The sequence below is a fragment of the Haemorhous mexicanus genome, chromosome 8 (assembly GCF_027477595.1).
Source record: "Haemorhous mexicanus isolate bHaeMex1 chromosome 8, bHaeMex1.pri, whole genome shotgun sequence".
NCBI lineage: Eukaryota > Metazoa > Chordata > Aves > Passeriformes > Fringillidae > Haemorhous > Haemorhous mexicanus.
The window spans coordinates 11373495-11386828 of NC_082348.1; the positions used below are offsets into that span (position 1 = coordinate 11373495).

At 47.0% G+C, this 13334-nt stretch overlaps 2 protein-coding genes across 2 annotated transcripts; one reads left to right on the forward strand and one right to left on the reverse strand.

Annotated features, from left to right (window-relative positions):
• Positions 1-406: 406 nt before the first annotated feature.
• On the reverse strand, positions 407-6813 carry TSN (translin). Its single transcript, XM_059852737.1, has 6 exons — positions 6656-6813; positions 6482-6575; positions 4013-4109; positions 3069-3184; positions 2355-2434; positions 407-2021 (listed from the first exon to the last, which is right to left on the reverse strand). Exons 1-6 carry the CDS (start codon positions 6719-6721, stop codon positions 1785-1787), a joined length of 690 nt encoding a protein of 229 aa, XP_059708720.1. The 5' UTR covers positions 6722-6813; the 3' UTR covers positions 407-1784.
• Positions 6814-7063: 250 nt separating this feature from the next.
• Positions 7064-11693, forward strand: NIFK (nucleolar protein interacting with the FHA domain of MKI67). The gene is given in 7 exon segments (XM_059852739.1): positions 7064-7229; positions 7306-7431; positions 8104-8212; positions 8899-9110; positions 9806-9886; positions 11141-11285; positions 11288-11693. Coding segments are annotated over 7 exon segments (861 nt in total). The 5' UTR covers positions 7064-7094; the 3' UTR covers positions 11341-11693.
• The last annotated feature ends 1641 nt before the right edge of the window (positions 11694-13334 follow it).

Here is a 13334-nt window from a genome sequence, read left to right on the forward strand (position 1 = left end):
ATTTTCTTCAGCTGTGAAAGGGGAATATTGCCATCTCCCCATGTTAAGTGACATAAGATACAAAAGATGAGGACAAACAAGAAAGATTATGAGATGCACTTAAAATAGTCTTGCCACCTCTTGGGTTGGTAAGGATAAACTCCATAGCTCTCCTGTTTTACTTGGTAATCGCTCGAAGTTAAAAAAAAAAATTTAAAAAGCCTATGAAATCTGTTTGCAGCTTGACTTCGCACTTGGCAGTGTTTAGAAGTGTGCCGCTGAACAACTACAGCCAAGGGGAGGAACTCCATTATTGTCCAAGGACAGCTGAAGGATGAGCTGAAATGCTGGTATTCCAGAACAGGTTCCCAGCAAGGGAAGCAAATAACAGCAGATGATCCGACAATAGGCAGAAGTACCAAGTGGCCATAATCAAAGAACAGCTTTTATTGGCCAAAATAACCAAGAAACCATTTTCTTCCAAAAAAACAAAACAACCCCCTAACTCAGTGGTAAATCTTCACAGAGAAACCAAAATGCAAATACACTCTGCATAAACTTGACCGTTCCCATTCATCCTCTGAAGTATTCCACCTCCTTCTCCTCCTAAGTCAGCTGTTCTCCTTAACCCTCCTGCACCACGAGAAGTAGGAGAATGGCAAAACTCAAAGTCATTTATGACAAGAGAACAAACACATGGGGAGGCATGAGTCTGTCCACTTACACACATGAAAGAGGTTGTTGGTGTTTGCAAACATCTTACATACTTACCTGAAAGCAGTAACCTCCTCACATTTCTGGAGATACAAACATTTTACAACACAAACTATAGTTTTGTGGTGTTTTTTTTGTTTTTAATCCCAGGATACAAGTACAGCTGTGGCCTGTACAGGTTGTTATAACTCAGACACCACCTGCAGTTTGTCAGTTTACACTTCTCTATTCAGAAAACTTGGAAGTTAAAAAAACATAAAAATTTGTTACACTGAGTTCTCAAGGCAAATCATCATTGAAAACTCTGCATTTACTCATGCCAGTAAAACAAATACCAGACAGAGAAATCAGGTATCTAAGAAAACCTTGCTCTCCCTGGTAACTGAAATCATGGTGGAAAGAAAAAAAAATATGAGGGAGAGAGAGAGAGAGAGAGAGAGAGAGAGAGAGAGAGAGAGAGAGTGAGGGAGAGAGAGATGCCAGGGTGCAAGACACCAGTTCCAATAGAGGAATTCTCAGGAGTATTTTCACTAATTTCTCAATTACAGGATCTACATTATGAGAAACCATTAAAAAAGAGATCAGGTTCATAAACAGTTATTCAAATTTGTTCAACTTACATAGGTGAAAATTTAAGCAACAAAAAGGAAAAAAAAAAAGTGTCTTAAAAAAAAAAGTTGGTATATACACACTGTGTCTTTTTAAAGATCCCACGTGCCTGCACTGAGCTGAGTGCTGTGCACACACCTCTGAGGGTGTGCGAGCAGAGACAGCCACAGCACTTCCCTGACAGCAGGGAAGCAACACTACAGAACTAATGGGAATCTCAGCTCATGGGAGTTACTACTATTGCTGCTGTGCAAAGAACAGCACCGTGTGTTTGACAGAGGAATTCCACTGGAAACAGTCTCCTGTCCTAATCTAGACATGATTTTACAAAACATCTAACACCTGTACTACACTTTTTGTAAGAAAATAGAGAGCAGCTTTGAGCTGCAGTTCTTCTAAACTACTGTAGGAAGGTTTCTCTAGGTACTTCCTAAATTGGCAACCATCTGAGGTAATGGATGATGCTGTTCCACGAGCATCCTTCACTTCTCCCCGCCTGCACCGACTGTTGCCTCCTTATTGAGTCCTCGGATGGACAAGTCATAAACCACTTCCTCAATTTTCTTGACATCGTATTTCAGGCCATCATAGCGTTTCCTCAGGGAGTCATTCTTCAGGTTGAGGAGGCGGAAGCCAGAATCCAGCTCGTTGATAAAGGTTGAGATGCGGAGAGGGCGAGAATAGTCCCCAGCTGTGACACTGTTCACTGCCAGCCTGGCCTGCCAGAGGAGACACCGGAGAGCACAGCACACACATCACATCACATCACAATCCCCAGCAGTTACTGAACCAAATGAAGCACTTGTGGTCCTGGCAGTCAGATTATTTGTACTTGGATCTACCTTTTTGTTGAGCATAGATCTGGATTTTCAATCAAATCAAAATTCAAGTTTAAATCTTAGAAGTATCACTGAGGAACATGCAGAGAAGCATCTTGCTTCTGAACAAGTTCACATCAAGGTGTTGTGTATCGTAACTGCCAGGAACAACTCGGGGAAGCTAAAAAACAAGGTCAGTTTCAAACCAAATACACACATGTATATCTTTCTTACCAGTTCACTGGCCAGAGTTAATACACCAGAAAGATAATCTTCAATGTCCAGGTGAAAGCCCCGTTCTCTATCAGCTTCAACTGAGACAAAAACAGAGCAGTGATGAGGTGGTGCTAAGCATGAGCAAACCCAGCCACCTTAAATTGCATTTGTTTACTGGGGCTAATTTGAAATATCAAATTAATGAAATACTATTACAAAATAAAAGTCAGTCTTTTCCTGTATGTGATGTAATTACAGCCTCTCTGTTCTTGATTCAGCATCTTGTACATCCTCAACTGTACATCCAACAGAGTAACTGGATTTACATCTATAAACAGGATGTATTTTCCTTATTTTTTCCAAATCTTTTGCTCTGTGAAGATACAATTCTTTCATGGCAAGAATTTAATCTGTTTTACACACTTTTAAATACCAAAAGCAAGAAGTTAGAGAAACAAGCTCTCATCTTTGTGTTATGCTTTTGGTGCACTTACACACTTAGAATGAATGACCTTCATTGATGAAGAACTTATTAATGACTAAGTACTTTTGTTAACATTAGGTTTGCCAATTTCCGTCTTCTGAGAAGTTCTTGTTTACATAATGAAATCAAATACCAGATAAACTATGGAACTGATTTCTCAGGCAGAAATGAAGTTCTGCTGTTCGCCTGTACCTCTGAAAGCTACAATGTCTAAGGTTACAAGCTTTTCAGTTACAGCATTAACTTACTCCCAAGTATTTCTGCAACAGCTTCTCGGGTCACTAATGTTTCTGACTCCAAGTAGACTACAAATGCTGCCAGGAACACCAGCCGCTGCAGCACAAACCTCCAGTGCTCATGAAACCTGCAGGAGAAACACCAGGTCAAGGTATAAATAATTAATGTTTATTACTGGAGCGTTAGGCAACAAGCACACATTCTGTGTGTTGTGTTTTCTGCCTTAACATGTGCACTTTGCTCTATTTTTGGTTTATCAAAATGACACCAGCGAAAAGACATCCCCTTGGTACTCCAGAACTCCTCACCCAGGTTACCACACCAGACACGGACATTTGCTCACCCCTCTCACACACCTCCTCAGCTCCCACACTTTTCCAGGCTGTATTGCCCACAGACAGCCAGAACTTTTCCTCAGCAGATCTGAGCTGACAAGACTCTTGTTCTTTGAAATGTTCTTGCCAGGCACTGTCCCCTTCTGGCAGCAACAGAACACAAAGGTGACAACTTCATTTAGTGTCTGCAGAACCAAACAGCCATTTCATGACAGATTTAGAGCTCTGCTTCCAGGAACGCCCCAAACCAAACAAGTTAACTGAAATTAATGGAGCAGCAAATGCCCTGCTCCCAGATACAAGGGCATCTCCAGCAGAACACCAACTTCTTAAACTTCTCTTTTTCTTTTTAAAGAAAATTTCTAGAAAAATAATTCAATATTGAGTATTTTTGGTGAAAAGTTACATAGTTTGAGCAAAAGCGTTTTTTATCTCTGCTGATAAAAACCTCACACTTGTCTACCAGTATTTACTTTTCAAAGAGATAGAAGCATTCAACCCATCAACCTTTACATCATTATTCCAAAGCAATGTTGCCAAAGGCCAAGCAATTCCCATATATATATATATATATATATATATGTGTGTGTGTGTGTCTGGCTTTATGTGATCCTGCACACCTGTAATACTGATCAGCAGGAAACTTGGTCTTCAGAGACTCCATCTGTGTCCTCACTGTACCAAAGTGCTCACGAGCCTTCTGACACTTCTTTGGAACTGAAAGAAACAGCACAGCATTTGGGGAATGAATAAACTCAGGAAATGGGTATTTGACAGGCAGCAGAGGTTTGTAAACAGAGTTTCCCTGTGTAGACAGTGCTATTTACACTTCTTTCTTGTTCAAGATAGGCTACTGACACTTGAAATCAATCTGAGAAATATTTCTGGAGACACCACAAGCCATGGAGGTAAAGCAGAAAGACTCTGGAATTCCAGGCTGTCTCATCTCCTCTGGGCCTTTGTTTTGAACTTGAGCCAAGATGTCCCAGCAACAGCCAGATCCCAAGCAATGGAACAGCACCGCACACAGCAGCTGGCCCCAAAGGAAGCACACACCAAGCACTGCTGCCAGGCAACACCCACAGTCAAAGGAAAAGCAACTTTTATTTCTCTATATTAAAATCTTATTCTATTTTATTTCTAATCCATCAGAATTTGGTTACATGAGGTGCAACATCCCTTCAGGAAACTGCATTTCCTGCTTTTTACGATGTATTTGCAGAGCCTGGGTTCCAGCCTGCCCAGTGCTTGTTACAGCTCTGCAGAGGAATGATCTCTTGTTCCTGCAGCAGCCACTGCCACCTCCCGTTCGCCGACAGAGTTACAGCCCCGCTGCACCTGCAGTGCCAGCGGCCCACCAAAGGCTCAAGCCACTTCACTGCAGCCCTCTTGCACAGCCTGGTCACAGCCCAAGGAAGGACAAAGATCAACCTGACAGGCCCTCCTGCATCTTTATGTGCAGAAGCCAGGACTACTCACAAAAGCTACATCTGAAAGCTGGGGTGGTTTTTACCAAAGAACACCTACTAGGAGTCCCTCAAGTGAGATTATAAAACTTCTGTTAATAATGCATAATTTCTGTTTAAAAAATAAAGAAGAGGGAGAATGACATGCAAAAAAATGAAAGCTTCAGGAAGCAGAATGTGGGAGTGCTCCATGTGGCAGCCAGGATGAAAGAGCTGTGTGAAGCTCACTGAGAGCTACAGGGCTGCCTCAGTCAGTGAGCATCACTTGGCTGGGGAACAGAGTAAGGAACACATTCATGTTTGGGTTCTGCCAGAGGCACCTGTGACAAAAAGAAATAATCCTTACTGCAAAGGCTCAGACAATGCCCAGTGACACACACACAACCCCAAATTCAAACTACCCTTGCAGATCCCCAGGTGCCACCTCTGATGTTCTGCAGCTGCAAGAGCAAAGACAGAGTTGGCTCTGGGGCTGCGGTGGCCCCACCTGTCACCCTGCCTGCCACCAGGCCACAGCAGGATGCAGCACAGGCTGCCCTGCCCGGCCTTCCCAGCAGCTCTCCAGCTCCATCTGGACAAGCAGCCAAGGAAGCCTCTGCAAGATGGTATTTTAAAAGCCATTGGCTGGTACAGGAAGCTGTCCTCCATCAAACTCCCACCTATCCCAAGGTTTTACTAACAGAGCTGAATTTGATGACAAATTCACAGGTTTGCTATCACAAGTTAACTCTTGACCTATCAAGCATGAACTCATTATTATTGCAAGAATTATAAGATGAGGCTTTGGGTTTTTCATCTGTTTGGTTTTTTGTTTATTTGTTGGTGGTTTTTTGGTTTGATTCTTTTTTGTTTTGCTTTTTTTTAGTTGGTTTTGTCCTTTTTTTTTTCTTTAACTATTCCAAATGTCTTCTCAGACTCCTCAAGTTCTGGGACCAGGTTTCTCCAGGAATTAAAAATCAAGTGAAAATACACTGAGTTGAACATGGGCCTCTACAACTACATGCTTGAAGGTGACTCTGAAGTTGTTCCCCACACAATGACCATGGATTTTCCCAGGTTAGAGAACTGAGCTTGTGCAAATAACCACTCAGCAGCTCTGATTTCCAGCACTGCCAGTTTCCCAGCAGATGGAACTTGCACTTGTCTGCACAGCTCAAACCTCAGGTGCTGCTCATTGCTAAGCACAGACCCTCTCTGAGGCCAGTGGAAGCCCAGGCCTCCAGCTCCAGCCCAGTGTGCTGGGGAACCTCATCAGGCTGAAACCAAACAGTCAGCTCTGCAAGGGAGTAAAACAGCACCTGGGGAGGCGGGTGCTGTTTCCCTTCAGAGGGTGGCTTGTGTTCCTGGAAAAGAACACATTGCCCTGCACCGAGGCAGAAAACCACCAGGCTAGGGAGGGAGAAAGGGACAGAACGGTGTCCATAATGCCGAACGGCAGCTTTACTACTTGGGCGGCTTGGAACCTCCCAGCTGCGCTCTCCTCTGCCCCGCAGCCTCCGGGAAATCCACGGTGAAGGCCCCGGGAAAAACTGTACCCTGGAAAAGGGGCCGCGGGACAGGGCACCTGCGTGCTCTCGCCCTCCGGCTGTTCTCCGCTGCCCGGGGCGGCGGCGCGGAACTCACTGTGCTGGAAGCCGGGCCCCTGGTGCACGCCCTGCAGTAGCGTCAGAATCTCCCGCGCCGTCTGCTCCAGCGCCTGCACCACCTTCCGGATCTCCTGCGGGCATAGCGCGCCGTCAGCCGAGGCACGGCACCGGCACCACCCCGTCCCCGTGCCCGTCCCGCCCTCCCCGGCACCTCTCGGATGTCCTGGTCCTGGCCGAGCGCTCCCTGCAGCGCCGCGAACATCTCGCTCACCGACATGGTGCCGCCGCTTCCCGCCCACGGGGCCTTCCGCGTCGTCGGCGCGCGCCTGCCCCCGCACCGCCTGCCCGCGCCGCGCCGGGCTGCCCTGCGCACCGCCTGAGCGGCCGGAGCAGCGAGGAATGGACGGAGGGGCGGCTGGGAGGGTGCCCAGAGAGTGCTGATCGCCCCGGGGATACAGCTGGCCGCTCCCAGGGCGGGGGTTTGTCGCCCCGGCGGTGTCCGTGTCCCAGGTCGCCCTCCCGGTGCGGTGGGGCCGGACCCGGTGGGGCCGCGCGCGGGCCCGTCCGCCCCGTTGCCGGGAGACGGCGTCTGGCCGCGCGGCGCCGGCGCAGGGGTAGTGACGCACTTCCGGCGGCCGCGCGGAGGCAGCATGGCGGCGGGGGAGGCCATGGCGGCGGAGGTGCCCGCGTCTGCGGCCGTGAGGGCGGCTCCGCTCCTGGCCCTGGAGCCGCGGCTTCAGCGCCAGTTCCAGCAGAAGGTGCAGCGCACCAAGGGGACGGCCAAGGTGAGCGTGGCGGCCCGGCGGGGCGGGGGCGGCCCGGCGAGTCCCGGCCCGGCTGACGCGATCTCTGTGCCCGCAGGAGGAGCTGACGCCCGGCGTGGTGTTCGTGGGCCATCTCCCGCGGGGCCTCTGCGAGCCGCAGCTCCGCGAGTACTTCGGGCAGTTCGGGACGGTGACGCGGCTGCGGCTCTCCCGGAGTAAGAAGGTGAGGAGCGGCCCCGGCCGCACCGCGATGTGGCGGAGCGCCCGAGGCCGGGCCGGGCAGTCTCCGTGGCCTCTGAGGCTCCCCCCGTGCCCAGCGAGGGCCCTCGCAACGCGCAGAGGCCGCTGCGCCCTGAGGCCCTCGGGAGTCCCCCGTGGGAGCGGCGGGGCCGGGGGCTGTTCCCGACTGCCAGGCGGCGGCTGGGGCACGGCTCTTGTCCTTTTTTCCGTGAGTAAATTCACTCCAGTGGGAAGTGCCGGAGTGCGCCAGTTCAAGGTACAACTGAAGTGCCACGGTTCTGTTTTAACTTACTTGTTGTGTTTGAGAAATCTAATTTCTTGTCACTTCTGGGTTTGCTGTCGCATTTTAAGATTACTGTATAAGCATGGAATAGCGGAACAGCAGCAAAGCAGGGCAGCTTTGGTTTTTTTTGGCAAGTAGATACCTGTGAGCAGTTTGTTTTGTGTGCAAATATGTGTTTTACAAAAAATGTCATACCAATTTAGGACTAAATTTGTCTTTTAGGATTAAATTTTGTTTTTCACAATTTCACTGACCTTTGTGAAATTAGTTGTCGTTAGCTGAGAATGGGCTATGACTTTGGAAGAATAAAATGATTTTAGTAGAGCTCTTCAGGTACCAAAGCATTTGATGTTTCTCTGTTGTCACACACAGACTGGAGCCAGCAAAGGCTATGCATTTATGGAGTTTGAGTCTGATGATGTGGCCAAGATTGTTGCAGACACAATGAATAACTACCTGTTCTCTGAGAGACTGCTGAAGTGTAAGTATAAGCTGCAGTGTAAGTCCTCTAGCATGCAAAGGAAACTTGTAGGTATTTCAGTTATCTTTTTCAACTGTGCATAGAATCTTAGGGGTTTTTAAATGAAGTTTTGTACCAGAAGTATTTTCTGTGGGGCTGAGCTTTTCATCACGTGTAAAGGTTTTCATCATGCATAAAGACATGCTCAGCAGGCTTTTGGTCACTAGTGCTGGTTTTTTCTCTGGGCTGATGTTGCTCTTAGTGACTGTGTGACATGAAATCTTAGGACAAAGTTGGGTTTGCTGTAGAGATAGTTCTTTTCACGTGGGAACTCCTTGGCATTTGTAACTGCTGCAGTTGTTGCCTGTAAGGTTGGACAAAAGGGGGTTTTTGAGTAAAAGATTGATGAAGTCACTGAGTTTCTCAGTCATAGTAACAGTAACACTTTCTTTGTAAAGGATTATGAGTTGATGTGTTGTAAAACAATTTTGTCTGCCCTTTCTGGATGAAGCTGGTAAAGTGTTTCACCCACCCATCCACCGACCCACCCACCCGTCCATTTCTCTGACTGGCTGAGGTTGCAGTGACCATTCCTGCGTTCCTGACTCGCTGCAGCAGCACGGTGTTGTGGCCGTGAGCTGTGCTGTGTGAGTGCCCTTGGCAGGAAGGGGAGCCCTGCTGTAGCCTGTGTGCTGTGTTTGGTGCAGGTCAGTTCATGCCCCCTGAGAAGGTCCATGAGAACCTCTTCAAGGACTGTGACAAGATCTTTCGGAAGCCCTCTCAGCCGGCCGTGCGGCGCTACAACAGGGTCCGCTCCCTGCTGGAGAAGGCCAGGATGACCAAGCGCCTGCTGCGGAAGGAGAGGCTCTTACGGAAGAAGCTGGCTGAAAAGGGGCTGGACTATGACTTCCCAGGATTTGTAAGTTTGGCATCGCTTCAATGAGTGTGTTAAGCAAGATGTGTTTCTAGAGTTGTGCTGAATGCATGGAAATCATATGTTTTGTGTGGAACTGGCAGGAGAGCTGGAGCCCCAAGGAGGCTCACTTGTGTTAGGAACTGTATGGAAGCACCAGGAATTCAGTGTGGTGCTGTTGCTGGGCTGCACTCTCTGTGCCTGTGTGTTTGCTTGTAGAGAGGTAATAGGTAACAGCAAAGGGCAGATGTTCCTTTTCTTCTGTTGGTAGAAGCAGTTTGATATTCAGTGGTTTAATACTGGATCAGAGGTGGTGCAGATCACCGAAGAGCTGAGGGGCTTTGCCTGGGCCCTGTGGGAGGCTTTGGCACAGTGGAGGTTTGAAGGCAGGTCTCAAGGCCAGAACGTCCGTCCACAGCCTGTGCATGTTCCTCCTCTGCAGAGTGCTTGGGTCAGGTACTTTAGTTAGGAGCAGTTAATGCTGTTTAACATAGAATGTTTTAAAAATGCAGAGTAGAACATTTTTTTGTGTTGCTGTCGATGTTTTTGTTCAAACCAGATCACTTCTGTGTCAGTTTATTTCTTTAAATCTATTTGCTGTAGCAAAGATTTTGTAGTTATGTAACAAATCTATGAACTGCTAAGTGACTGCATCTTCACACAAGTGTGTAGTGATCCACCTGATCTGTCTTTCTTCCTAGGCTGCACAGGCAGTTTCCAAAAAGACAAAAAAAGTTAAAACATCCAAGAAATCAAACCTGAACGTTTCTTTGAGCAGCCAGGTAAGACAGACCAGTCCTGGTGGTGACCAGTACCACCACTCACGTTGGGGTGAAAGTTTCAAGTCTTCATCTGGCACCTTAATACTGATTTCAACACACAAAAACCTTAACATTGTTTGCCTGAGAGATGTTTGTGCCAGAAGTAGCTCCTTTGAGATGTATTTACACTCTTGAATTGGGGAGGGTGATAGAATCTTCGTAGTTCCTTCTCCTGTGAGAGTATCCAGCAGCAAAGGCTTCTGCTCAGCATGCTGTAACCAGCAGTGCCTGTCCCTCTGCTGTCAGCCTCTGCTGTTCAGCGCTCCCTTGGGGCTGTGGTAGTGCAGGGTGCTGGGGCCAGCCACCTGTAAACCCCTCTGCACCTGTGCTTTACTCTGGGATGGCATGATCTCCTTGATGGAGTCATTCTTTTGGACCATGTTTCAATGCCTGCCTGTTTTGATAAAAAGGGAGTTGAACTGTTGATACAGTCTAGTGCTGTCTGTCCCCATTTCCGTACTGTACTGTCCCTCCTACCCCATGCTCTCCAGGCACAGAATTTAGTGTTTAATGCCAGGTAAAAGTAGCAGCCGGATGAAAGGGAAGTTCAGGTCATCAGGACTGAGATTTGGGAAATTGACAGTCTAAAAAGTCTGTAAGACATTAACATTTCTGTTCTATTTCATCATTGTTGTGAGTTGGGGAGGGGGCGGGGGAGTGAGTGTTTGTTTGGGGATTTTTATTATTACTGTTTACTTTGTGATAATTGGGGAGTTTACTTGGGGTTTATTTGTGATAATTGGGGCATGGCTGGTTGTGAGGAAGACAAGATAACTAATACATTCTGTCAACTGAGTTCTGAGGGCTTACTGAGGTAACAAAGCTGAGATGTTTCAGCTCTGTTGTAAAATTGAATGTGGCATTTCTGTATGCCAGTCTAAAATACACTCCCTTACCCCCCCGCCCCGTTGCCCTGATAGTGTTCCACTTGACTTTCATGATGCTTTGAGTCAGGAAATACAAGGTTTAGAAAGCAAATGTGCAAAACAACACGTTAAAAAATGTGAATTAATTTCCATTTGCCTTTCTCATACACTTCTTTGAAGGTGATACTTCTGACTAAAGAAATAATGTCTACAAAAGTAGCTAGTTATAAAATGTAAACAATTTTCTGAAGGAGAGGTGGACTGAGGTGTCTTGTGGTACCACAGGGGCAGTGACAGCTTTTTCTGGCAGATGGCTTTGCTGTGAATCCTGTTTTTCTGATCTCTTCAGGATCCTACTCCAGTGTGTACTCCAGCAGTGCTCGAGCGCCGGAAAGCTGCTCGGATGGACGATGACACAGAGGACAATGAAGTAACTCTCAGGCTTCCCTCTGACAGCAGTAAGAACGCTGTACAGAGACCAAAGAAGCAGCCAAGGCAAAGGCCAAGCCTCAAGAAACAGAAACAGACATAAAATTTTTATGCCTGTAGCCATATTTTTCTCAACTTAAAAACTTTTGAGGTGGAGCTTCTACTGGGTCTGCTGCCCTGGCTTGGTTCATCCTGCCTAGACTGTTTCAGGCTTCTTAGGCAAGGACTGTGTTCACAAATCCTGTCCCTGTGGTTTAGCCATCAAGGAACATATGAAGATATTCTTGACTTTGTGCTCACAAATGCCTGTGCTGTGACACAGCTACAGTAGTCCAGAATCTTCAGTTAATTTTATAACTCTATTTGGAAAGAAAATATGGGGCTCTCTCTTCAGAGTTTGCTAATGCAAGCAACTGTATCTTACATTTATAATTAATGACAGGTTATTAAAAAATTACCATTTTTCAACTTTCTTTGCTCTTGGTAATGGTTCTTCTGTTTAACTGAATGTCTGTGTTTTGTGAAAGTTCTCATATATTTGCACCAATGGAAGCTCTCGAGAAGATGCACCAGTAATCAGAGCAGTCTGAGTTTTGCTGGCATTTCTGTTGTCCTTTGTCACTGCATTTTAGTTTCACAGCTTGCATGAAACCAAGCGTGTCTTCTGCTCCAGGGGGTGATAAGCACATTGAAATACTGTAATAACCAGGAGTGCAAAGGCAGGTTTTTGTCAGCAGTAATATGAGTTCAGAGAATTGAGTGTAGCTTTTTGTAATGCATTAAGATTCATTCTTGTTCCAACTAGCTTGTCATTGCAGATGGCAGGTATCCAGTCCTGCTTGAACAGGCAGTTTGTGCAGTTAGAATTTGGATTTTAATGCAAGTCTGAGATGTGTAGAAATCCGAGATTGGGTTCTGTGCACATACTTAGCTTTCATCTTTTGTTGTCTTAAACACTCTAATGCTGCTGGCTGCTGATCAGGCTTGGCAGAAGATTTTAGAGGAAAGCCCAGATGATAATAACCAGCTAGGTAGGTGGCTGGCACTAATTCCTTGACTACTTTAGTTGAAGTCCTGGCAGAGAAAGATTAATCTTAACCGTTGGCCTTGCTGATTCTGATCTATCTGGCCTGATTACTGGAATAATCGTGGGATCATAATGACATTGTCTAGGTGACTCAGATTAGGTCATTCTCCTTTCTTGAGGAAGCCACTTGGATGAGTGCATCTTCATATCAAATGCTTGTCACCTTGGGCAGGCCAGGGGAATCTCTTCACCAGTCCCAGCTCAAGGACAGTCCTTGCCTTTCAATGGAAGTGTTGCTGCGTACATCTGCAGGCTTCCTTCCCTGTGAACCCCTGAGAAATAGGCACTCAGTTGAGGTTTGAGATACACGACCACTACAGTTTTTGGCAGAAATTGCTTATCTGTATCTCATGTGCAGCTCTGAAAAACTTCTACCTTGACGTCATACAGCAGGGAGCAGCAGAAAAGAAGCAAAATGCATCTGCCCAGAATAGACAGTTTTCTTTTGAAATCCATGTTCCCGACTTCGTGTTGGGCACATAATGATGGCTGTTGAGTCAGGATGAGCTAGAAATGTGGCTGCGTTTCTCCCGGTGGGAGCTGAATCTCCTGACACCGGGGGGCAGCACGGCTCAGCTGTGTGGCTGTGCCGCAGCGCAAGAGTTCCTGGGAAACCGCCTTTGTAAGGAAAGCCTCTCCAGGCAGTGAGTGGCTGCACCGCTGTGACTCACGTCTCTAACATGGCTTGAGAATACATGAGAAACCTGATACTGATCTTAACCAAAAATGCCCGTTTCTGTGGTGCTGCCAAAAGTGCTCCTTCCTAGGCTGCTGAGTTAAAGCTGTTCTTTAGAAAACTTAGTTTATCCAGAGAAACTTCTCTGGTGCAGTTCCACATTCCCCAAAGCCTGAGCATCTCCATTCCTGTGCTTCCCATTCCAGTGCCATGGCTTGCATTTTGAACATGGAGTTGCTTTCTTCCCACCCTGCTTCGGTTGCTGTGCTCCTCTCTGTGCCCAGTGTTCTGCCCCTGCCTGTGTCCACTTGCTGCTTTCTTCCATGTTTGACTCAGTGGCTTGTCATGCTG